Here is a 26,704-nt window from a genome sequence, read left to right as displayed (position 1 = left end):
ATTAAGATCTTGTACCTTGTCAGCACGGGATGTACCATCCCAAGGCAACCATATCCCTTTGCAATGAAGAGATCTGTGCCTGCAAAAATGCCCCCAGTACCTCCCCATCTTCTCTTCTGCTGATTCACAACACACAATTTACTGTATATACATATAAATACCATGATATAAGGCTGATTAGTAATTAATGCAGATCCTCATTACATGACAGCTCCAAAATTAGTCATCTTATGACAGACAAACCTCATTTTCTGCTTGATTTGTGACATGTGCAGTGACAGCAACGGACTGAGGCTGCGGCGGGATGGCTTGGTGTACTCACCAAACCCAACTGCAGTAGATTGTGATCTACCTAGTGAAAAGTCTCTAGTGAAAAGTAGATCTCCAAAACAGAACATGTTCTTCCATTAGCTCCATTGGGTTACCTTCCTGAATGCATGTACAGCTATTACATTGTATCTGATAAATAGCTGTAAAACCGATCATTTATCATAAGTTTGTATCATTAACGTAAAGACTCCAGTGTTAGGGATATGAATGTTTGTAGGTTGGTTAGGAAATAATCTGGAAGGATCATACTACTGTTATCAAGATTAACCATACTCATACAGGCTCTGACATATGAAGCAGAGGGCAAGACCCACATTTTCTAACCTGTCTGAAGAGTAATCAGTATCCATGGCATAAATCTGTTGCTTGTATCATTTGCTCAATGATTGTACATAACTTTGTATATGATAACAATATCTGTATGTACACAACCACCTTTATCCAGATTTTTGTAAAAAAAGGAATACTAGTTGTTGAATTGTGGGTACCAAATTATTAGATGCCCCCAGTGATTTTTACATCTAACCTGAGACCTCAGGCCACTGCAGCTTTCAGTGAAGAGGAGCAGTGGCCCGGGGGCTGAAATTAGTGATTATAACCCCCCCCCCTCCCACTAAATATGACTTTGTTGCTCCTTTAATTTTAATTTCCATGCAAATGTGTCAGGACCATGATAAAACTTGTTGCAGTATGTTTACAAGCAAGCATTCTAAAGCTGGCCATAGACGCAAAGATCCAATCGTAGCAATCCTCGATTAATAGGATTTTCGGACAGTGTGTGGAGAGTCCCGACATTTCAGCTGCCGATAATATCTCTGCATGTATTGCCGATCGGATGATTTTCAGTGGGAGACTGTCACTAGCTTTTGTCGGACATAACTTTCGTACGATTGCTGTCAGGGGCAGAACATCGGCTGATCTGTTCTTTTCTATTTTATTTGATCGGAATGGTTAGTGGCAGGTCGGGAGATGGGGAAATCCTCAAACGATCGGATCTTTGTATCTATGGCCAGCTTAAGGGTGGTGGCAGACAGGGAGATAAGTCGCTAGGGTTGCCACCCGGCCGGTATTTTACCGGCATAGCCCGTAAAACACCTGCCAAGTCCGGTTTTACAAATTTACCAGCAATGTAGCAGCCGGTAAATCTGTAATACACCTAACAAAAGCCAGTGGCCTGCCCCCCAGGCTGGTGAAAACTCATCTTTTTGCCGGCTTCTTGCGACTTGAGCGTTGTGGCTCCGCCCCTTTTGAGACCACGGCTCACCCATTTGTCCGCGCCCCCTCCACCGGGCGGTGGAATTTTTTTTAAAAGGTGGCAACCCTATTAGTCACACAGCAACAAATTGTTCTCTATTGCGGGTGACTAATCTCCCCGAAATGCCTTCCCGACGGCAAGAATATGAATCGCTTTGGATTTCCAAAGTCGCCAGAAGTTTTCGTTGTGAGGAAACTGCTTACAATTTGGCAGAGAAAACCCATGCGTAAACATATATATTTATTAGTAATAACTGTGCCTTTTATCTGTGTGTGCGGTTACACAAGTGAACACTTGGTTTTAGTGACATTAGGGTCCTGCTAATGTTTTCCTGTATACAGGCCGACAGCACAAGTCTCCAGCAAGTAGACCATGTCTGTTCTATAGCAAACATTCTATTCTGCATCCTGTGGTATAAAAAATGGCTCCATCCGTGCAAATGGAAAGAGGCGCTCGCAAGGCCGCGAATTCGCGTTACCACGTCACACCTCGGTATTTTATTCAGTAAAATTACACCGATGACGTTTAAAGAAAATGCTCGTTGGTTTTTCATTGTAATTGAATCCATAATGTGACGGGCACACGTTGTGCAGAGAGCAGCTTGCTTGGCAGCGAATAGGTTACCCGCGGCTCAGTGACTCCGTTATCAATTACTCTCGCCTGGCCGCCGCTGTAGCCTCCGTTGCCAGGGCAGCCGCGTCCTGCCGATCGCCGAATCCCGGGTGCAGGCGGATCATGTTCGCCTTCGTCCGCTTTTTAGAAGATAACGTCTGCTACGCGCTGCCAGCGACCCGGGTCCGGGAATTTCATCCCCACTCTACAGAGGATTTTGATAGCCGGAGAGTGTACGCGGTGTACCGGAGCTTGGAGGAGGAGGCCGGCTTCCCTGGAGCACCGCAACAAGCGCAGATCCTAGCACTGGCAGGTGAGAGCCGCTATAAGGAATAGGGAGGTGGCGTTGCATAAAGGCATCCTACATAAATACAAAGGTGACGGGATGGTGAGAAGACACAATGAAAGCAGACAGGCGAGGGGAGGTGGATAATAGACTCAATGCTGCGCACACACTCAACTCCTGACAGCAATGGAATTGAGGGGGTACGGGGTGGTAAGAGGCTCAGACAAGGGTTTACGTCAAAAGAAGAGCATTAACTAGAACCTTAATGAATGAAAGGGAGACCTGTTTGGGAAAGGGGTGGGCCAGAAGTATAATGACACATGAGCGACAGCAAGGATTTTGGGGGAGAAAGGAATGCAGAACCAAAATGGGTAGAACAGTGATTGGATGGGACAGGGAGACTTGAGGTACATACCAATGGGAGGGAAAGAAAAAAAACATACACTGGAAATGGTGGGTGTGCATATGTGTATCATTTTATAAGCATCATTTGAATGGACTCTTCATTCAGGTGTTCTGTGGGCTTTGAGGCCCTATTCATTAACATGGACATATTTTTATCAAAGGTAGACACCGTTTCACCCAAACTTCAATATAAGGCTACACAAGCCACTGCTCTGGGACCAGCTCCAAAGTTTGGCAATCACTGGTTTAGATGGAACAATGGTTTGCACAATTGTCTGTCAGGAAACCCCGGTGCAGCTCTTCTATAAAACTTGGTTTTAGATTGCAGACTACAAGTAGAGGTCTGCAATTTTAACACTTTTAAATATTCTCAACTGTTTCTTGATGAACTATTACGTGGCAGTAAATTCCTCTTTAAGATCTCAACCCTTGGGTCCAACTGTTTTCTCATTGTTCTCTAATGTTATGAGTTCAGTACAGGACAGAGTTAGGTTTTGTAGTGTAGTTAAAGGAGAATTCAACCCTTTAACAAATAAACCTGTACCCCCCTCCCTCATTTCATTTCTGACATACAGGACTTCTGAGCACAGCAATGCCTTCAGTCTGTCAGATCTAAATGTTAACCACAGGCAGTGCTTAAAACTCCTGCACCATACTCACTTTTATAAAGGGTAAATAATGGCATATAAATGTGGCCTGGAAGGAGACACTTAGCAGGGCCTGCCTGGAAGGAGACACTTAGCAGGGCCTGCATGGAAGGAGACACTTAGCAGGGCCGGCCTGGAAGGAGACACTTAGCAGGGCCGGCCTGGAAGGAGACACTTTCCAGGGCCGGCCTGGAAGGAGACACTTAGCAGGGCCGGCCTGGAAGGAGACACTGAGCAGGGCCGGCCTGGAAGGAGACACTGAGCAGGGCCGGCCTGGAAGGAGACACTGAGCAGGGCCGGCCTGGAAGGAGACACTGAGCAGGGCCGGCCTGGAAGGAGACACTGAGCAGGGCCGGCCTGGAAGGAGACACTGAGCAGGGCCGGCCTGGAAGGAGACACTGAGCAGGGCCGGCCTGGAAGGAGACACTTGTAAATGTGTACTGGAACAAGGATTTAGACACATGAAGCTCATGACTGGAATGAGGCATTAGCATGTCCAGACAGAAACAAGACGTTTGTATGTCTGGTCTGAAATAAGATGCTTGCAAGTTTGGACTGGAACAAGATAGTTGCAGTTCTGAATAGAATTAGGCAGTTGCAGGTCTGGACTTTGCACTTATAGTTTCATCCTGGTACTAACAGTTGTTAATGGTAAAAATTACTGACTGGGAAGTGGCAAAATGCAGGAAATTCTTCAGGCTTAAAGTGGCCCAGTAAATGCAGTCGAGCAATAGGTACTGGCACAATCTCTGTTTTTTTTTTGGTTAGATTTAGAAACATCAGGTTACTATTAATTCCCACATGGTCTTCCAGACAACCAGCGTCAGACTGGGGACTGCTGCCTCGGGGCCCATCCCACCAACCTTCATTGCCCCCTGCCCACTGGGTTTTTTCCTGGTGTCCTGCCTGCCTGCCCAGTCCGACTCTGCAAAAAACTTTTGGTGAATGCAGAGAAGGAAATATACAGGCTAGTGGTAAAAATATACAGGCTATTGAAAAAAAATATCTCTATACTATGGTAGACTGCAGATGGCCTGCCTTCTTATGTGAGGTCTAGTATTAATATAATAGCCTTTCCATTGTCATGTCCAGTCAGACATGATTCCCCAGCAGACTCTGTGGTATCTAACCACCTCATTGAAAACGTTTAAGTAAGTAAGCAGTCTGCTATGAAGATTGAAAGCAATAATATGACAGGACAAAGCTAGTACACCTGCGGTGGTCTTGTCTGGTAAGGTACATCTTTTGGATTGCTATAGTTATGTCATTTAAGTTTTATAAAACCTTTTAATATGTCTTTTTTTAAATTTAATATAGAAAATAAAACTGATTTGGAAAATCGTGTAATGCAGAAAAAAATAAAAATCCCCAAGCTATCTCTGAACTACTCAGAACAGCCTTGGGAATATAAAGACTATGAAGATGAGGAAGACTCTGAGTTTCGACACTTTAAGGTAACCATTTACTCAACAACTAAAAATATCCCAGGACTATGTCATATAATGACCTTTTTGCATGATAAAATTGAACTCTGATGAAAAGACAGTTCATACTTATATTAAGGATTTTAAGGCTTAGATATTTTTCTTTGTCTCCTCTATATCAATTTCCTTTTTGTTTTTTACTTTATTATTATTTCACCTGAAAACTGATAAATTGACAGCTTCTTGTGAAACTGACTTTGTAAATCATCTACTCTGCTAGCAGTATACCAGAGTAGTTTGCCGGTGCTATATTTGATGGTAGTATTTACATATTGCTGCAAAATATCCAAATGTATAGAAAGTTAAAAAAAAAGTTTTTTCTCTCTATTCCACACAGCCTATCTATTTACCCATTTTTCATTTTTAAACTTAACAATTCCTTTAAAGGAATTGTTCAGTGTAAAAATAAAAACTGGGTTAATAGATAGGCTGTGCAAAATAAAAAAATGTTTCTAATATAGTTCGTTAGTTAGCCAAAAATGTAATGTATAAAGGCTGGATGTCTCACATAATAGCCAGAACAATACTTGCTTTTCAGCTCTCTTGATTTACACTGACTGGTTACCCTGGTTACTTGGCAGTAACCAATCAGAGACTTGAGGGGAGGCCACATGGGTCATATCTGTGGCTTCTGAATCTGACCTGCATGCTGAGGATCAATTGCAAACTCACTGAACAGATATGTCCCATGTGGCCCCCCTTCAAGTCGCTGACTAGCTCAGAGTTATAAAGCTGGAAAGCAGGAATTAGTGTTCTGGCTATTATGTTACATGTCATATGTCATACATTACATTTTTGGCTAACTAACTATATTAGAAACATTTTATTTCATTTTGCACAGCCTATCTATTTACCCAGTTTATATTTTCAAACTGAACTGTTCCTTTAAGATATAGGACCTGTTATCAAGAATGCTTGGGACTGGGGTTTTCCAGATAAGGAGTCTTTCCGTAATTTGGATCTCCATATCTTAAAGGAGAACTAAACCCCCCTCATTGCCTTCCTCCGCTGGCCCTCCTCCCTGCCTCCCCCTGCACAGTCTTACCCCTGAATTCTTTCCCCTGTAGAAATAGCGACCGCACATGCAGAGTGAGCACAGTGGAGCTCACGGGCGCAATCTTCCTCTCTTCAGTAATGTGCAGAGGGGGGGCCCATGGGGACTTATCACAATGGGAGGTTTAGTTCTCCTTTAAGTTTACTAATAATCAAATAATCTAAATATTATTTAAACCCAATAGAACTGTTATATTATTACAGAGAAACACATTTTTAAAATGTGATTTATTTGATTAAAATAGAGTCCATTGGAAAGATGGGCTTTCCTGTAAAATGGTTTCCAGATAACCGATCCTATACCTGTAGTTTACTAAAGTTTATAGTTGCATGCTATGTGAGATTCTAATTCTAGTAGCTGGAACTTAATGTGATGTAACTAGTAGTAAAGCTTTTCAGTCTTTTCTTGTTTGTTTATGGAGTGAACAATTTCAGAAAATGGCAGGGCAAATTGATAGTAATTTTTTCACACTGTGTTCATCATTATATCTAGAGAGCAGATGGAAGAAAGCAAGTGGAAAGTCCTCACAAAAGTATAGAAGCTGTTGTGGCACGACTGGAAAAGCAGAGTTTTATAGGACCGAGTCATAACACACGTTGTGATGAGGTTTTTTCAGAACCTTTTCACTCTGTAGGACATATGGACAGGTTAGAAGCAGCTGTGGTTCCAAGGGTTTTGTATGAAGAATTGTTGAGGAGCTACCAACAGCAACAACAGGAAATGAAGCACATTCAACACGAACTGGAAAGAACTCGGAAGCAGCTAGTGCAGCAAGCAAAAAAGCTTAAAGACTATGGTTCTCTTGTGACAGAGGTGAAGGAGCTTCGAGTCCTCAATCGGAGGCTCCAGGACGTGCTACTTTTAAGGCTGGGCAGCGGTAAGTTCAAACTCAGAATGAAGGGTTGTTCATATATTAAGATGCTGGTTGAATTTTTTGCTGTTGTAGTAACAGAAGTAAAACCCAACAAAGGATTATATTTAAACCCATGTGCCTAATATTCACAAGTGTTCAAATTTTAAAACAACCCAGAGAGTTACATGTTTGAAATAATACTTTTATTTACATTAAATAAATCAGAAATGATTGTCAGTGTATTGACTGTCATTTGACAATGTCATAACATTCTTTTCATGTATCTGTTCCATTCATCAAACATTCCGTTCAACAGAATTCTCCTTGCAGCAATTCATCTTTGCAGACCTTTGACATCCTAGCTGTCAGTTTTTGAAGCTGTTTGGTTGTTCAACCCTCTCATTCTGTAGCTCTTCTGACTGGCATGTAGGATATTTTTTATAACATTGGCATTAAGCTACTGTAAATCTGGTTTGTATAAATAGCCCTGTTTGCAAGGTACAGGTATGGGATCCCTTGTCTGGAAACCCGTTATCCAAAAAGCTCCAAATGACAAGAAGGTCATATCCCATAGAGTCAATTTTAAACAAATAATTCTGATTTTTAACATGATATCCTTTTCCTCTGTCATAAACCTCATCATAAAACTTGTACCTCATCCTAATTAATCTACATAAACCCATATTGGTGGCAAAACAATCAGATTGTATTTATTTAATGTTTAAATGATGTAGGTTACAGAAACATCCCTTATCTGGAAAACCCCAATTCCCAAGCATTCCAGATAATAGATACCTATACTTTAGATCAGTGCTGTCCAACTGACGACCCCCTTGTGTGCCCCTCCACATGAAAGTCATCCTGCATGTGAATGCTTCCCTTGTGTAAATTTTAATAGGTACTGAGATAAACTGGCCTCTGCATTGTTTACACCTCAAAATCAGACAGTATTGACTGCATTGTTCACACCTGTAATTTTCCCTGCATCACTCAAACCTGTAACACCTCTGTAAGCCCTGTACTGTTCCCACCTGAGAGCCAGAATGTTTTCACACTTAAGACAACCTGCTATGTGTAGCACAGTATGAACTGTTCATACTCTGCCTGTCCTATGCTCCCTGTGTGTGTCATACTCTGCGTGCCCTACGCTATCTGTTGGACAAGAACCTTGTAGGATTTGTTCTGGGGGCCCCTAAAATGTTTAATCATGTACTGGGCATTGCTGTGTTATCCACAGAGGAGGGGGAGAAATATGGATTTAAAGGTATGTCTCAATATGACTTAACATTTCCACATATAAGTGATGTGTCATATCCTTGCAGTGAGCAACAACCATTTTTTTTTTTTTTTTGGTGTGCTACCACCATTAATGTTGACATGATGTTGTGGTAACATGGATGTGGCTTAAAAACAGGGAGTGATCATCACTGGCTTCCATTGTCGGCCCTCCACAACGAAGGCCAGAAAATTGGACAGCACTGCTGTAGATCGTTTCTAGCCTAAAGCTTTGCTTGTTAATGCTGCCTATCTTATAAACAGGTAAAATGAATGTTTACAGTCTTTAAAAGCATAGAAGACTCCATACTAAACTTCATATTGAAGAAAATCTGCAGAATAACTTTAATCCACCTAGAGGTGCTTGTGGCTCTCCCATATACACCTTGGAACTGGACTGCTGAAAATAACCACTGGTGATTTGGAGGACCTGTATTTTGTTTCCATATAGTCAGTGTATAAGCAGATGAATTTAACATGTTTAAAGAGACTAGAACATGTTAAGATTAACAAAGGTCCGGGGCCAGATGGTATTCATCCCAGGGTAATTAGCGAGCTTAGCTCTGTGATTGCCAAACCTCTTTACTTATTTTTTCAGGATTCATTGAGATCTGGCATAGTGCCAAGAGACTGGCGAATTGCTAATGTGGTGCCTCTATTCAAAAAAGGATCCCGTTCTCAGCCTCAAAACTATAGGCCAGTTAGTCTGACGTCAGTGGTAGGAAAGCTTTACGAAGGGTTAATAAAGGATAAGATACGGGACTTCATAGCAAATCATAATACTATGAGTTTGTGCCAGCATGGTTTTATGCGTAATAGATCTTGCCAGACTAACTTAATTTCTTTTTATGAGAAGGTAAGTAGAGACATTGATTCTGGGATGGCAGTGGATGTGATTTACTTAGACTTTGCTAAAGCATTTGATACAGTGCCACACAAAAGGTTACTGGTTAAATTGAGGAATGTTGGCCTGGAACATAGTATTTGTACCTGGATAGAGAACTGGCTAAAAGATAGACAAAGTGTGGTGGTAAATGTAACATTTTCTAATAGGACCAGTGTTGTTAGTGGAGTACCGCAGGGCTCTGTACTAGGTCTCTTGCTTTTCAACTTGTTTATTAATGACCTGGAGGTGGGCATTGAAAGTACTGTTTCTATTTTTGCAGATGGTACTAAGTTATGCAGAACTATAGGTTCCATGCAGGATGCTGCCACTTTGCAGACTGATTTGTCTAAATTGGAAAACTGGGCAGCAAACTGGAAAATGAGGTTCAATGTTGATAAATGCAAGGTTATGCACTTTGGCAAAAATAATATAAATGCAAGTTATACACTAAATGGCAGTGTGTTGGGAGTTTCCTTAAATGAGAAGGATCTAGGGGTCTTTGTAGATAACAAGTTGTCTAATTCTGGGCAGTGTCATTCTGTGGCTACTAAAGCAAATAAAGTTCTGTCTTGCATAAAAAAGGGCATTAACTCAAGGGATGAAAACATAATTATGCCTCTTTATAGGTCCCTGGTAAGGCCTCATCTGGAGTTTGCAGTGCAGTTTTGGACTCCAGTCCTTAAGAGGGATATAAATGAGCTGGAGAGAGTGCAGAGAAATGCAACTAAATTGGTTAGAGGGATAGAAGACTTAAATTATGAGGGTAGACTGTCAAGGTTGGGGTTGTTTTCTCTGGAAAAAGGCGCTTGCGAGGGGACATGATTACACTTTACAAGTACATTAGAGGACATTATAGACAAATAGCAGGGGACCTTTTTACCCATAATGTGGTTCACCGTACCAGAGGCCACCCCTTTAGACTAGAAGAAAATAACTTTCATTTGAAGCAACGTAGATGGTTCTTCACCGTCAGGACAATGAGGTTGTGGAATGCACTGCCGGGTGATGATGTGATGGCTGATTCATTTAATGCCTTTAAGAATGGCTTGGATGGTTTTTTGGACAGACAGAATATAAAAGGCTATTGTGATACTAAGCTCTATAGTTAGTATAGGTATGGGTATATAGAATTTAATTATATAAAGTAGGGAGGGGTGTGTGTATGGATGCTGGGTTTTCATTTGGAGGGGTTGAACTTGATGGACTTTGTCTTTTTTCAACCCAATTTAACTATGTAACTATATGTATGGATGCTGGATTTCATTTGAAGTGGTTAAACTTGGTGTATGTTGGTCTTTTTTCAACCTGATTTAACTATGTAACTATTTAACTATGTAGCAGCTAGACATGGTAAATCAAAGTATCATCATTGCAGAACTTTGATGGTGAGGATGAGATTCAGCAGCTTTAGATGAGCATGTAGTAGTAGTAGTAGTAGTAGTAGTAGCAGCAGCAGCAGCAGCGGCAGCAGCAGCTCAATTAATGTCAAGAATAGAAAGACAAACCTTAAAGGGGAGGTTCACCTTCAGAACATAAAGTCTAAATTTGTATAGCCCCAGTCAGAATTTATCTTTATTATTTTAAATGGATAATTTTGACACTACAGATCATATAAGCTGTGGATCGCTACTGCTAAAAGTCTCTCTCTCTCCTCTGCTCTCTGCTGGGGATCACCAACACGGTTTACAGTCTGCCCATACAGGAAGCTAACACTGATTTGGTTACTGCGCATGCCTCCCCTCTCCTGCTTCATTTCACTAATCCTATTGGCCAAATCTTGCCAGCCAATCCTATCAAAGATATGCAAATGAAACAAGAGATGGAGGGCCGGCCCTCGCTGCCCCATTTGCAGGTGCTCTCTCTGCCAGTGACCTTAAACTCCCGTTTACTAATATTCTGGTTTCCAGTTTTCCCCGCCCCTTTTGTGACATCATGTTGGTGCGAGTCTATAAAAGGAAGGCTGAAGTCAGGTGCTTGGGCGTGTCAAGTTTTTCTCATCCCACACATCTCTACAGTTCAGTTTTATTTATTTTTTTGTTTGGCTGCCTGCCATGTCCTGGGCTGGGAAATCCCCCTACAGAGAGCTGAGAGCACAGACAAGAGAAATTAAGCAGGGTTGATCCGTGGCTTATCAGGTCTTTGGAACATTTAAAGTAATATTTTCTTTTTTCTCATAGGGGCTATTTAAATGTAGAATATGGTCCCCTTTAAGTATAGTAACTGAGCTCTTCAAACTTAGGTCTCCTGTTGTTGTGAATACTTTTGCCTTGGAGATCATGCAATGTTCAATAAGTTTATTAATAGGTAAGGAGTAATTTCAGTCTGATGGATGTACAGGGTACAGGTATGGGATCCGTTATCCAGAAACCCATTATCCAGAAAGCGATGAATTATCTCTCATAGACTCCATTATAATCAATCCTTATTGAAATAAAACAAGCCTATTAAGTTAATGTTGATATGATTTTTTAGTAGACGTAAGGTATGAAGATTTATTTTACAGAAAGATCTTTTATCTAGAAGACCCCAGGTCCCAAACCTGCACTAGCTTGAATATTCAAAACAGTTTGGGTAAAATAAATTGGAAGCTCATTTGCTGTTGGAAATGTTTCCTGCCTCTTATGTGTTTGGAATACTTTATTCAAGTACATCTGAGAAACAAAGGAATGTAAATATATATATATATATATAACTAATGTTTGGTGGATTTTTGTTTTCCACTGCCCTGTAAAAAAGTGTTAATTGATTCAATCTGTCCCTTGGGATTATACCTGTGGGCAGAAAAATGTGTTCAAGACCAATTTCTCTTGCATTCAGCATTAATTTACAGACTCAAAGAGCAGAATAAAATCACTGAACACTTGCTTTGCCATGTTGTGAACACATGAAATTCAAGTAAATATACCTGTGGATTCATACCCTAAATGATTTTTGCTGTTGCTTTTTAACCTTTTCATTTATTTTTGTAATAATTTCACCTGCTCTTGTGTTTCAACTACTGATGTTATGCACTATAAACACCACTAGGTCAGTACCTGGGCTGCCAATAAGTGGGTTAAACACCCTTTGCTATTTATTCTTTCTCACAATCCATAAAATATATGTCTATTGCTTTTAAACCTAAACTGATCTACCCTATACCGTGCTTCTAATGTGTCAAGCAAGTACATGTTGTAACTTTGCGGTTCTCTCTTAAGAACCTTCTGGAAAGGAGAAACTACATGCTGTCTACTCCTCCTGTCTACTCACGTGTCTGACACATATTAAGTGGTGCCAGGGCCAGCTGTCATAGATATACTATTTTCTAACTGGGCCTAAATGCATCACAACCTGGTTGTGCACAAATGCTCTTTGAACAACAACCCTTGATGTTTACCATTGACCTATGAGAGCTGGTTTGTAGCATGCCTTTCTTACATATTTTACATTTGATGTTTTGACTTTTAGGTCTGTGAGTTTAATGGTGTCTTCTGGGTACATTCGTTTTTCTTCTGCTTTGCCTTAGAGAGTCTGTTTGTTCGTAATTCCCCTTAATATATATGGTTATATGTATAGGTCTTTACAACCCAATCAATCTGCGTTGCCCAACATGAAGCTTAAACAGGGGAAACACAGTCCCTATATCAGAAAAGCGGAACAGACTGGCTACATCCCAAAAAGCTGCCAGGGGCTGAGAATGTAATGCATATAAAAATGTAAAAATCTGCCAGAAACTCACACTTAAAGAGATTCTGACACCAGAAGTTAAACTATTTTTACATCTATCATAGTATTGGCTTTGTTTGCTACTTATAATTTTGCTATAACGTATTTGCTCAAAGCTTTTACATTACCCATCTGACTCCCCGTGCTCGTCTATAAGGGAGCTGCCATATTTGTGCAGCAGAAGTCCGTTAGCACTAGGAACTTTAAAGGAAAACTATACCCCCCAAACAATGTAGGTCTCTATAAAAAGATATTGCATAAAACAGTTCATATGTAAAACCCTGCTTCATATAAATAAACCATTTTCATAATAATATACTTTTCTAGTAGTATGTGCCATTGGGTAATCATAAATAGAAAATTGCCATTTTAAAAAATAAGGGCCGCCCCCTGGGATCGTAGGATTCACTGTACTCACAAACATACCAACAAACCATACATGTTAGGTCACATGAGCCAATTAACAGACAGAGTTGTGTCTTTTGCTTCCACACTTCTTCCTGTTACAGTTAGAGTTGTAGTGTTTCTGGTCAGGTGATCTCTGAGGCAGCACACAGACCATCACGAAATGGTGGCAGAAGGCAAGAGATGTAAAAGGGCAATATTTACTTAAATATATATTCCAGTTTGGTAAGATTCTTTAATATGCCACTTCATATGATATGAACTATCTGTTGCTTAAGTGTTCATTTTGGGGGTATAGTTTTCCTTTAACTGATAGGCTGCAATGAGACATCTCCAATTGATTTAAACAGCAATTCGGAAAGTTTTAGATGGCAAATAGTCAAATTCGAGTTCTTAAATTCGAGTATGATAAATGTCAAATCGAATTGGAATTTTTTTAAAAACTCGAATCAAATTTGAACAACTCCCTAGTCGAATTTGACCGTTTTGAACATAAAAAATTTAGAAATTTGATAAATCTGCCCCTTACGCTGATGGTATGTTTACTGCTTAATTTAAAAGGAATCAGTTGCACTATTGTAGGTACAGAATTTGCTGTGCAGCTTGGTATATTGTACAGCATCTACTATATTTAGTCTATAAGGGGGCTGCCATATTTGTGCAGCCGAAGTCCGTTAGCACTAGTAACTTTAACTGATAGGCTGCAATGAGACAGTCAGGTTGGCAAAATAGTCAGGTTTAGGAACATCAACTAAAAATTATTAACAAAAACAGACCTTTCCGCAAAAAAATGATCAGCATGCCCTATAGAAAACTTTAAATGTACATTCATATTTTAAAAAGTAGTTTTTAGCATCAGTATCACTTTAAAATATAATTCTGACCTCTTTTCAACTATATTATCAAAAACAGGCGAGTGGTTAGAGAGCATATACAGTAGTACTGGTACACCAACAGGTATGGGACATGTTATCCAGAATTCTCGGGACCTCGGATTTTCTGGATAACAAATCTTTACCCAATAGGCTGGTTTTTGATTAAAAAAATAATTAATTATATCTTTGTTTGGATCAAGTACAAGGTACTGTTTTATTATTACAGAGGAAAAGGAAATCCTTTTTTAAAAAAAAATGAATTATTTGGATAAAATGGAGTCTAAGGGAGATGGCTTTCCTGTAATTTGGAGCTCTCTAGATAATGGGTTTCCGGATAAGGATCCTTTACCAGTAGCAGAAATGTCACATAATGTAAGCTAGTAGCTGAGTATGTAACTGTTAAGACAAAATTCAGTCAATGAATGTGCCAATGTTTATAATAATGCTGTGTTCAAGGAGCCGTTATTAGTTCTGCTGTGCTTTAGGATATTTCTGTGCTGCCGGTTATATTAGCACTGGGCTGCAGTATAGATCCAGTGTTTGACCACATCATTATTGTAAACCCATTTAGCTATTGTTATTATATTTTATGCAGATTCATACATTTTTACAATGTTTGCACTATGGCTTGGTTGGAGGAATGCTTTGCACTGTATATGATGAATTATCTAATATGACTAAAGCCTTTTCTAACAATTCTTATCTTCAGAGGGGCTAGGGTTGCCACCTGTCCGGTTTTGACCCAGACAGCCCAGTATTTTGAGGGGCTGCCCAGGTCTATACTTCCTGCTCGGTTTTCCAATTAAGGAAAACCGGGCGGGATTCCCTCGATTGACACTGCGATCGGCCATTCGCTGATCGCCGTGTCATAGCCCCACCCACTGATGTCACGGGTCCGCCCACTGACGCCAGAGCCCACCCACTGACATCACGGGTCCGCCCACTGACGTCACAGACACGCCCATTGATGTCACGGACCCCCGCCCGGTCTCAGCCAGACATAAAGGTGGCAACCCTAAGAGGGGCTGTTGTATGGACTTTACGCAGTGACCCTAGAACATTACTTTTTTTTATACTTGCCAGCAAAGGTAAAAAACGTGGATTATTCTTTTTAATGTGAAGCAGGGGTAAATTTAAAAGTGGTTCTGAATGTGGTGGTTATAAATGGCTTTGGCCTGTCTACAGTGTGTTAGAGTTAGGTGAATTGTTAACTCCAAGGGGGGTTAGCTAAACAGGTAGCAATTTTAAATAAACAGGATAACTTTCAGCAATAATGACCAATACTTTGCAAGTGTAGCACTTTCTGCTGCTATCTGTTTTTTAAACTCAAACTTTGTGTGCATTGTTAAAAATGGTAAGGTTAAAATAAGGTGTTAGAATTAAAAACCATACATCTCCACTAGATGTTTTTAAGAACACGGTGCATGTTTAAGACCGGTACCTATTTAGTAGTAACGTTAATTTTGTTGTATATTTTTTTCTTAGTTTCATCCTGGAGTTACAGATCCAATGGAGTTCATATCTCCTCTCAGGTGTTAATAGAACAGAAAAATACTGGTCAAAAGAAGAAATGCAGGTCAGACACCCTTAACTGGTAGTCGATACCTTGCTTTAAAAGTCTAATGGCAGTTGCACCTAAATAAGGTTACAATTTTAAATATTTTTAAAAGTAAGTGTTTTGGATTAAAGAATAGCCCAAAGTGCATCAAATATCTGTATTGAAAGCCCTAAAATACATACTGAACATACTGTAATTAAATACAGTTTTCTATCTATGTTCCCTTGTGTGTCAAACCAGTGAGCTTAAATATGGTCGGAGTGTACCAGCTTTACATTTGTCCTTTATTAATGGTGTGTTTACCTCAGACTTGTTCTCTAGCCACTTTATCCTGGAAAACATCAGGACAGTTCACTTTATTCTACCAGATCTGTTCTATCAGTTTACACTGATAAAACGGATCTAGCCAACATTTAGGGTACCTGATTCTTCCCAGCATTTTACATTATAATACTTAGAAGCACATTTCTCGAAAGGTAAATTTTCGAAATCATGTGAGTTTTTAAAAACTCCCCTAAACTCCCATTAATTCAGAATTCTACCAATCGAAATTTATTAAAAACAAATAGATTTTTTTTTTCAAACTCGGATGAATTAAATTGACCCAAAAACTTGAATCAAATTAAATTTGAGTTTTTTCTCAGAAGAAAACTCAAATGTCAGGAAGGCTGCAAACAACTCCAGATTGATCCTTGGACATCACCCATTGATTTAAACAGCAATTCGGAAAGTTTTAGGTGGCGAATAGTCAAATTTGAGTTCTTTAATTCGAGTATGATAGATGTCAAATCGAATTAGAATTTTTTTAAAAAACTCTAATTAAATTTGAACAACTCCTTAGTCGAATTTGACCGTTTTGAACATAAAAAAATTAGAAATTTGATAAATCTGCCCCTTACGATGATGGTATGTTTACTGCTTAATTTAAAAGGAATCAGTTGCACTATTGTAGGTACAGAATTTGCTGTGCAGCTTGTGCAGAGCTTTGGTATATTGTACAGCATCTACTATATTTAGTTAGTGGCATAACACATTTTTGAAAACATTGCAAATACATAAAGATTAGATTTGGTAAGTCAGGTCAAATAACAAATGACACCACTTTTCCATTGAACTTAATAATATCCAGCTGTAATATTTTGCTTCTTTTGAGATATATTCTACTAATAAAGCCTGCTCCATCTCTAGGTGTGTGATAATGATTTAAAATCCCCATACATTTGAAAGCTGTGCTGATCATATGTCTTCAACAGTATTATTACATTTGGAGTATTTATAGTGGCCCTCCCGAGGCTTTTTCAAGCTCTAGTCATTGACTTACTTAAAGTAAACACATTAAAGTCATTGTTCAAGGTCCAAAGAAATCTGTTGCAAGGGTGATGAAGACCTGTCATACATTTTCCAACAAATTTAGAGCCACTGGATGTATAGAATATTCTTTTAAGATACTACTGGATTAGGATGCAGAAAGATCTGTTCCTTATCTAATTTTGCCTATTTTTTTTTTTAGATCTATCTCATGGACACATTTTGTATTTTGCTGCATCTGTCCCTCATTTAGGAACATCCCTAAAACAAGATTCCGTAACAACCAGAATTCCATGATTGTTAATGGTTGCCATTTATTTTTCCTTTCTATGTACCTTTCGTTAGTAGATTTCCCTCTTTTTTAACTTAAAGAGGCACTAAATCACAATATTTATTTGTGAAATATAGCCTCTCACAGTGCACTGGTAATTGCAATACTGCTTTGCTCCAAGTGGCTTAATAAAGGTAAAGATAAAAAAAAATAAAATGAAAAGATCATCCAGGGGGGCCGGGTGCACAGCTTGCTCCCAGGCCTGGCCTTGGATAGCTAAACCACTGTCTCTGGCCCTCTCCAGATGAGTCTATATAGCAACCATACAATATATGGTCACAATAGTGGTTATCACCTCAATAGATGTGGGACTGTTTCCACTAACCCATAAGGGGAGTGGTAGAAGAGGGTACAAACCAGACCCCCCCCCACAATTCTGCACCCCTGAAAGTTAAACTCGACCATCAAAATAAAAAGAATTGTAGGTCTAGAGCAGGGGTCCCAAACCTTTTTCACCTGTGAGCAACATTAAGATGTAAAAAGAGTTGGGGAGCAACACAAGCATGAAAAATGTTCCTGGGTGGTGCCAAATAAGGGTTGTGATTGACTATTGGTAGCCCCTATGTGGACTGGCAGCTTACAGGTGGGTCTGTTGGGCAGTACACATGGTTTTTATGCAACCAAAACTAGCCTCCAAGCCAGGAATTCAAAAATCAGCTCCAATTTGAGGCCACTGAGAGAAACATGTTGCTCATGAGCTACTGGTTGGGGATCACTGGTCTAGAGGAACTCCAAAGCCAAAGTAAAAATAATGAGGTCTACTGAATAGCTTGAAAAGTGATTAACCTTATCTATTATGGCCTGTATGTCTATATAATCATCGTCATAAAATAATGACTTCAGGTCCATAGACACCCACCTATAATTATGTGTCCAAGTATAACATTTTAGCTTATCAAGCACAAAACCTTTTTATTTGGTGAAAGAAAGAGCAGTTAACAGAGAATTTCGTGAATATGTTGTTAAAATGACAAAAACAGAGACAAAAAACGTCTACTTTTAGGTGCAGTTTGGAGGACTAATTAGCATATCCATGGGGATTAGCATCCTATTGTCAGGGTTCAAGCCCTGTTTTCTGTATAACCAAAACTGAATATCAAAACTTTTATAAACAAAAAAACAGCATATATTATTTTTATATATAAAAGTAATTTATTGCCAACATAAAATAGATGAGAAAAACACGTTTTTTACCTCAAATTTGCATTATTTTGCTATTTTTTACTAAATGAAGGCAAAACTGGGATCTTGCGTTACTGCATACAGTATGTTCCTACATGAGATAAATAATGGGAATGGATTTGTGATCAAGTGTGTTTTCTTCCATATTGGCCTTTTAAATTGACAGGGAATCCCTTCTCTGAAAGGCACCAAATTAGTATAAGGCAAATGTACAGCCGAGAGTCACCTAATGACGGACTGGCAGGTTTAGGAATAGTTGTGACCAAACAGGCTCCAAACTGCAGATGCTGTGCTGCAAGTTTTATTTTAACACAGCACCTGCAGTTTGAAGCCTGTTTGTTCACAACTCTAAAGATTTCGCATTTGCACCAGCCTCTACCTGGGACAGAGGCCGTGACACGGGCATTCTACCGTGACCGAAAGGTACAAAAATCTCTTTTCTAGGTTTAGGAAGAGCTGAAGGCAAATTCAGAAAACAATTTTGGTAAAATGTTCTTTGAATGTTGCAAAGACAAAATTTGGAAACTGTTCTGTTTAAAAGACAGATTATGGCAGGAAATATGACAATTCTGTCTCCACTTTTACTATGTCTCAATATCACAACTTTTGTGAATTCCCCCAATATCTTTTGTAAAAAAGAACTTTGTGGATAATATGGGCTCTAAGTAATAATTTAAAAAAAAAAGAATCCTGCATTGTAGGACTGCTTTTTGAGAACTGGTGACCAGTAGAGGATCTGCAGTGGCTTAAAATGCTTAGTAGTGGGACCCTAAAGAGTTGGTGTGTCAACCAATATATCCTTAAAAGATTGTCATTACTAGTGATGAATGTGAAGGATTAGTGTATATAGTAACACCGTGTGTGGATATTCAATAAAGAGATTCTGTGAAACAACTTCAGTCAATATCAGGTTTCACGTGATTTTCTTCTTCTTGAAAAATGCTTTTAAAATAAATGATGCATTCAGAGTGAATACTTAGTGGCTGATTTATCAACATTTCAAGTTATTTTAGTGCTAAAATTCACAAACTCAAAATGTAAAAACTCCAATGGAAAACGTCAGCATCTAAAATCTTTTAAGATTTTATATATTTTATATTTGGATTTTTTCATAGCTCATAGATAAGGTAACATTCATGTTTTCTTAAATTGTGAATTCAATTGAAGTAGAAATGAAACATCTAAAATTACACAAATCTGAACATATAAGTCCCTTAACTAACATATTTTATATCACAATAAGTAACCTTGTGATCTATTTAACATATACATATCCTTTAGGCCCTTTTACAGCTTTTCTTTTGAGGCACTATTTTGTGATGGTCTCCCTTAGAAATCACTTGACAGGAAATAATGCAGCTCTAAGGTAGTCCATTGGTTGATGTAACCTAGCATGTATGTGTGCCCTTGGTGGGTGTGTGAGCACGGTGAGAAAGAAGACTCTAGAACTAAGAAGACTTCTAAAACAGAAGATGACAATTTTTCTATAAGGGGTTATACAGTGGCACATACATATAGAAACATATACATTATTTATATGAACAGTGTTTTACATGTGGGCTTTTTATTTTATATTTTTTTATAAAGACCTCCAGTATTCAGGGGTATAGTTTCCCTTAAACAATCTACTTCAAATATGAAATCTTTCATCTGGAAACATGTTATCTATAAAGCTCTGAATTACAGGAATGCCATCCCTCATATAATCAATTTTAAAATGGTGGCCCACCTTTAAGTTAACTTTTAGTATGTTATACAATAACTAATTCTAAGCAACAATTGTCTTAGTTTTTTTTCTTTTTTTATAGTGTTTATTTTTTTATTTTTTGCCTTCATCCGACTCTTTAATGCTTTCAGATGGGGGTCACTGACTCCATTTACAAAAACAAATCTATTGTTATTGCTATTTTTTGTTACTTATGTTTCTATTCAGGCCCTCTACTATTCATATTGCAGTCTCTTATTCAAATCAATGCAGGGTAGTTGCTAGGGTAATTTGCAATAAAAAACTTAACAACTCAAACCCCAAATAATAAAATATGGAAAACAATCACAAATTGTCCCAAAATAGCACTCCATATCATACCAAAAGGTAATTTAAAGGTGAACAACCCCTTTAATGAAATAACTCAAATGATTTCCTTTTAGTCTGCAATAATGAAACCTTGTACTTTTTCTTAACAATATCTTTCCTAAGATATAATAAATACTTATTGGAGGTAAAACAATCCTGTTGGGTTTATTATGTTTTAATGATTTTTCAGTAGACTTAAGGGCACATTTACTAAGGGTCGAATATCGAAGGTTAATAAACCCTCAAATTCGACCCTCGAAGTAAAATCCTACGAATATGAATATCGAATTCGAAGGATTTACCACAAATTCTACGATCTAAGGATTTTAATCGATCAATCGAAGGATTTTCCTTCGATCAAAAAAAAACCTTAGAAAACTGATGGGGAAGGTCCCCATAGGCTAACATTGTACCTTGGTTGGTTTAAACTGCCGAAGTATGTAGTCAAAGTTTTTTTTAAAGAGACAGTACTTCTACTATCGAATGGTTGAATAGTCGAACGATTTTTAGTTCGAGTCGTAGTAGCCTATTCGATGGTAGAAGTACGCAAAAAAAAACCTTCGAAATTCTAAGTTTTTTAGTTCGAGTCCTTCACTCGAGCTTAGTAAATGTGCCCCTTATCGTATGGGGATCCAAATTACAGAAAGATCCCTTATCCAGAAAACCCCAGGTCCTGAGCATTTTGAATAATTCGTTTCATACCTGTACTAAGCATCTTAAACACAATGGGTTGATCACCCCAAGTGTTTGCAGTGTTTAAACAGTTTCCATTTCTTCTGAAACCACTTTAACACCATCAGTTGGGGAATGATCAAATGTCAATGTGGGATTCCTGGTATTTTTGCAGCAGTTCCAATTTTATCTTTTTTTTTTTTAAACTTTCTTGACATTGTGGAATTTTGTTAGGGATTTCACCAATTTATCAAAGCATTTCCGTCCTCACAGTTTTTATCTTTTTTGCAACCTCAGAATGAGCAGTCACATTTCACTTCTTTCTTTGGGCTTAAATCTAAATGTTATTTCTAAGGGGGTTATTTTTCAAAAGTCAAATTTTAGTTATGTGAATTTTTAACTGTAATAAATTTGAATGTACCCACTCAGATGGGAGGTTATTTAAAGGGGTTGTTTACCTTCAAACACTTTTTTCAGTTCAGTTGGTTTCAGATAGATCACCAGAAATAAAGACTTTTTCAAATTACTTTGTATTTTCTATTTGTTTTTCTAATATTGAAGTGTAAAGTTTCATTTATAACCATGTAAAGCAGCTTCTAGGAGAAGGGGTTGCCGACTCTTTAACTGATCTAAATTGATACATTTGTTATCTTTTTCCCTGCTGAGCAGAATCCTTGAATTTCATTAAAGTGGACCTGTCACTTTTAAAATTAATTTTTAAATTAAACTTGAAATCCAATTTCTATTTTTTATTTTTTATTAAAGCATTCATAGCTGCTTTAAGCTCATTTAAAAATATCAGCTGTCAATCAAATATAGTCTGTCCCTCCTCTATGCCTAGGCATAGAGGTGGGGCAGACAATTACTTTAACTTTCTATTCAGCACTTCCTAGATGTCACTGCTCTACCTACATTCCCCCGTTCTCTTCATTGTTTAATAGTGTAACCAGGGCATGGGGTCCCCCATTCTGGTGCACAAACAAGATTCTGAAATGATGCAAGGCTTGCCTTAATTACAGTGTCCACAAAATTTATATAGTGTAATTTAAGTTAATTTTGCTTGACTAATGTGATAAAATATGTTTTTGAATAATTTTTTTGGGTGACAGGTCCCCTGTAAAGGCAGCTAATAAAATTCTGCTGAGAAATGCATCAACTAATTGTATCAACTAAATGTAGCAAATTGTAACAGTTCAGAATGCTCCTGGTCACTGAGCAGCCAGACTGAAACACTAGAGACACAAACATTAAACTTTAAATTTAAATTTTGTCAAAACGGTAAAAGATTAATGGAAAGCAATTGAGAAAAGTCTTTGTTTATGGTAAAAAATCTGAAAACAATGCAACTGAAAAAAGTTGTTGAAGGTAAACAACCCCTTTAAGTAAAAATTTGAACGTTTAACATTCGATTGAGTAGGAACGACCTGAAAATATGAATCAAATTCGAATATAGACTTGAATGTCTGGAAGGCTATTACCATCTTCAAATGGTTCAACAAACCTCTGCCATTGACTTCTACATGAATTCATCAGTTTTTAGGTGACCTATTGAATTAGAACGGTTTTCAGGGTTGAAGTGTGATAAATCTCACATTCAAATTCGAGTTGGTGGTTTTAAATTCGAAATTGTGAGTTTTGACCAAAAAGAAAAGTTGAATTAGAATTTACCATTTGAACGTAAGTAAATCTTCCCCTAAATGTCCAGACCGAATAGGCTTGTACAGTGGCAGAATTTTTTTTTGACAGAAAACATATGTAAATCCAGACTGATGATTTCTCCCGGAATCAATAGTAAATCTGCCTTCAGTCTTTTTATCACTGTAGCAGATTTCAGTGAACTGGTCAGTAATTGGAGATCTTTGTAAACGTAAAGAAATTCATAAAAAAAGTAACGTGCTGCAAATAAATATTGTAGGATATGGATTCTGTAAAATGGTGATTGCTTTGCACACCAGTATGTACTGTTTTTTTGCCATATCAATAACACCAAGCCACTTGAGGTACAGCCATCCTTCAGTACAGAATCTGTTTTGTGTTAGCATTTGAGCTATTGATTAGCAACCAGTGAAGGGAGGAATGAGCTACAAACCACTAAATTGCATCTTTCTGTTTCAAGAAGAAGGCATACCAAACAATGTTGTTCTTATGCATGTGGGTTTTTTGGCTGATGTTTTAATGCTTGCATTTGTCAGTACACTATTCTGCATTAATCTTAGTAGCTTTTTCTTTCAGGTCCCACAATTGAGCTGCAGATCGATAAGTCAGACTACTGTGATCCTGAGCCCGAGCCCGAGCCTGAGCCTGAAATTCAGAAGATAAGCAATGAAGAGGCAAGCACCTCCTCTTTCTTCTCTACACCAGCTCCTGTGCTGGACAAATATATTCTAGAAAATGGAAAGGTATTATACCATACAAATATATATATCTATATATCTAACAGATCTATATATATATATTAGATTTGGTATTTTTGCCATGGCTTGCGTTGTTAGCATATCATATTGCCATTAACAATGCTGATCTTGATTTGACATCCATACCCATGCTTGCTGGATACATCCCATTACAGGACTAGTATGTATGGTTTCTCTACAGAAGGAACAGTCTTAATTATTTTAAACCAGGAAAACTGATTTAACAATGCACGCTGAAGTAAAAATAAACAGTTAATATTGATGGACATTGGTAAGATTGTGATCTTTACATGGATTACTCCTCTGCTTCAAATGCACAGTACACACATTAATGCAATGCTTTTATTCTATTTTTTTTACTGTAAAATCTAGCATTTATAAAATACATTTTAATCCCTAAAATTAGATCAATTATCTTAATATTTACACATCAAAGAGCTCATTTACACGTTTACAAGATCATAGCCTTAGATCTCTATGTACCTACCATGTGTTAGGTGAGCTTTCAGTGAATATAATCACTTTAGACCCCAGGCCAGCACATTTGCTGAAAAGTGTACCACCCAGAGTTCTATACTTTGAGCATCACACCACTGTCTCTGCCAGTATCCCAGTGATCCTCTGTGGTATCACATTGGCACTCCCCCCACCCTATGAATTTGAGTTGATTTGTCCTTTTAATCAAACAAAATGCCAGTGTGATGAAGGCTAATCTTTGTGCCCACTGCAAATGAAGCCCAGATCAAAAATAAGATCTGTGGTTTTCATCTGGGAAGCATATTTTTAATGAGTCCTTGATTCTTCTTCAACACTCAGGGCCTTATTAATCAAAATACAAGTTTTTCTGATTATTTTAATTACAAAAACTAGAATCAACCATTGTACCTTATTTATTATTAAAAAGCACATTTCAATTGGATTGCGGACAAGTGAAAGTTCAAATTGTGCTGTTTTTTTTTTCCCCCTAATATTTTTGTCCTGAATCGCAATTATTTTCAGTCTTTTTCCTGAAAAGCCTGTATTTTTTCGGATTTTTGGCCAAAAAGTCCAAAATAGTCGGATTTTCAGGCTTAATTCCTAGCGCAGACCGCAGAAAATTCCAAATAGGATAGGGACCTCTCCCACTGACTTATATATAACCTTGGTAGGTCTGAGATGCTGGATTTTCTAATTCTGACTTTTTCCATGCTCGTGATATAATGAATCTCAATTTTTTTAGGTTTTTTTTCCCCACTAAAAATTCTGATTTTATAGTAAATAAAACCCTCCGATTTTTCGAGATTTTAGCATTCAGACTTTAATAAATAACCCCCTTAATCTTGATGACCCACCCCTTCTCAGCTGGTGTTTTGCATGTTATTTGCGGTAAATTTCCATTTAGCAAGCAGACAACACAACCGTGGCAACCAGGAAATGATCAACATTTTTTAAGCCATTTTTAGTCTTTTATTTTATTTAGAAACTCATATTGCACTTTTTTTTTTTTTAAATCGGTCAATACAATCTATGGATTTGGTTATGATCTATGTTAATGGCGATTAATGTGATATATATTTTTTTTGCAGGTCCACCTTGGCAGTGGTGTGTGGGTGAATGAAGAAAAATGGCACCAACTTCAGGCAACACAGGGAGACTCCAAATATACAAAGAATTTGGCTGTAATGATTTGGGGCACAGATGTACTAAAAAACCGCAGTGTCACTGGTGTGGCAACCAAAAAGAAGAAAGATGCAGTTCCCAAACCACCACTCTCCCCTCACAAGTTGAGCGTAGTCAGAGGTAGAAAGTTCAATGCATTTATATTTGTACAAATTATTGTATCATGAAGAATCTAAGTTCTAAAAATAAATTGGATTACAAAAAATGAAAAGTTACTGTACAGTACAAGCTTTTTTTATATTTTGTTTGAAAACCACTAATACATACACTTATGTAAATGCATATTGTATAAGTTGATCTTCAATTTTCCTGTAAATATATAGAAGGGTTTAAAATATAATCCAAAGAGAGGTAGTTGGCTCATCATATGCTTAACCCAAAGCTACAGCAACCTTTTGCCAGTTATTAGCCTTTAGCAGAATGACCTACAACTTCCAAATTATCAGACATCTGCTTTATCTCAGCTATTCCCTGTTTTAAAGATTCTCCACAGCCAATTAATGATCAAAGAAATAACACATGCCAAGTAAAAAATAAATACTTAAAATTACATTTAAAATATAGTTTTTTTGTTTCCCTTGACTAACTCCCCACAAGCAAGTCAGAAGCAGGTCTGACAACACCCTTCTTAAACTGGTTAAACAGTCCAGGTTGGAGCCTGTGACTACATAAAATCTAAAAAGTGATGCAAAAGAAAGTGGCTAATAAAATAGCACTTTGCTTATAGACTAGATTACCTTGGATACAAGCCCTAAAACAAGATGGTAATATTAGCATTGGCATGCTCTAGTAAAATAAATGCAATAGAAATGAAAACAATGCAATAGACAGACACATGGAAACAGCATTGAAAAAGAGCTTATATTAAGTACATTTTCACATTTTTCAGCATGAAAAATCTAATTTGCAATCACATTATCATCAAATTTGTGTATGTCTAGCACCATCTGGAGCACTGGAGTTTTGGAAATAGTAGAGCATTATTAACTATTGTATATTTCAAAATATGTAAACAGATATAACAAGCCATCAGTCTACAGCAATAGCTTAAATGTAACAGGCGAAGCAAAAAATTGAATGTGACATAGCAGGAGAAAAGGTATTTGTTTTCTTTATTACATGCCCTGCTTTTTATTGTTTTGTTGATTGCACTTTGTAGTCTTACATTGCAGAGCCATGTTTTACTAGTTAAAAACTGTAAAAGTAGATTCACTTCAAAGAATTAAAACAAATGTGTTTCTTCTTTCTCCGTAGAATGCATGTATGATAGAATTGCGCGAGAGACTATGGATGAAAATGAAATTGCACAAAGGCTATCCAAAGTCAACAAATATATCTGCGAGAAAATAATGGATATCAACAAGTCTTGTAAAAATGAAGAGAGGAGAGAAGCAAAGTATAATGTGCAATAAACATTGACTATTTTATATGGTC

The 26,704-nt window shown here is 37.9% G+C and overlaps 1 protein-coding gene across 2 annotated transcripts; it reads left to right on the top strand.

Moving 5' to 3' along the window:
• The first annotated feature begins 1,818 nt into the window (after positions 1–1,818).
• Positions 1,819–26,704, top strand: bend5.S (BEN domain containing 5 S homeolog). Of its 2 annotated transcripts, none has more exons than XM_018259761.2 (6): positions 1,819–2,510; positions 4,853–4,989; positions 6,566–6,950; positions 23,430–23,596; positions 25,177–25,390; positions 26,525–26,697. In XM_018259761.2, exons 1-6 carry the CDS (start codon positions 2,321–2,323, stop codon positions 26,680–26,682), a joined length of 1,251 nt encoding a protein of 416 aa, XP_018115250.1. In that variant the 5' UTR covers positions 1,819–2,320; the 3' UTR covers positions 26,683–26,697.

Source organism: Xenopus laevis, chromosome 4S, assembly GCF_017654675.1.
Source record: "Xenopus laevis strain J_2021 chromosome 4S, Xenopus_laevis_v10.1, whole genome shotgun sequence".
Classification (NCBI taxonomy): Eukaryota; Metazoa; Chordata; class Amphibia; order Anura; family Pipidae; genus Xenopus; species Xenopus laevis.
Note: the sequence above shows the minus strand (reverse complement) of the source record. Positions and strands in the feature narration are given on the sequence as shown.

What these genes read in the sequence shown, in the direction of transcription:
- bend5.S (XM_018259761.2), top strand. Translation starts at nt 2,321, where the DNA reads ATGTTCGCCTTCGTCCGCTTTTTAGAAGATAACGTCTGCTACGCGCTG. An exon ending in CTGAGTTTCGACACTTTAAG is followed by an intron (nt 4,990 to 6,565) that starts GTAACCATTTAC and finishes CATTATATCTAG; the next exon opens with AGAGCAGATGGAAGAAAGCA. An exon ending in ACTTTTAAGGCTGGGCAGCG is followed by an intron (nt 6,951 to 23,429) that starts GTAAGTTCAAAC and finishes TTTTTCTTTCAG; the next exon opens with GTCCCACAATTGAGCTGCAG.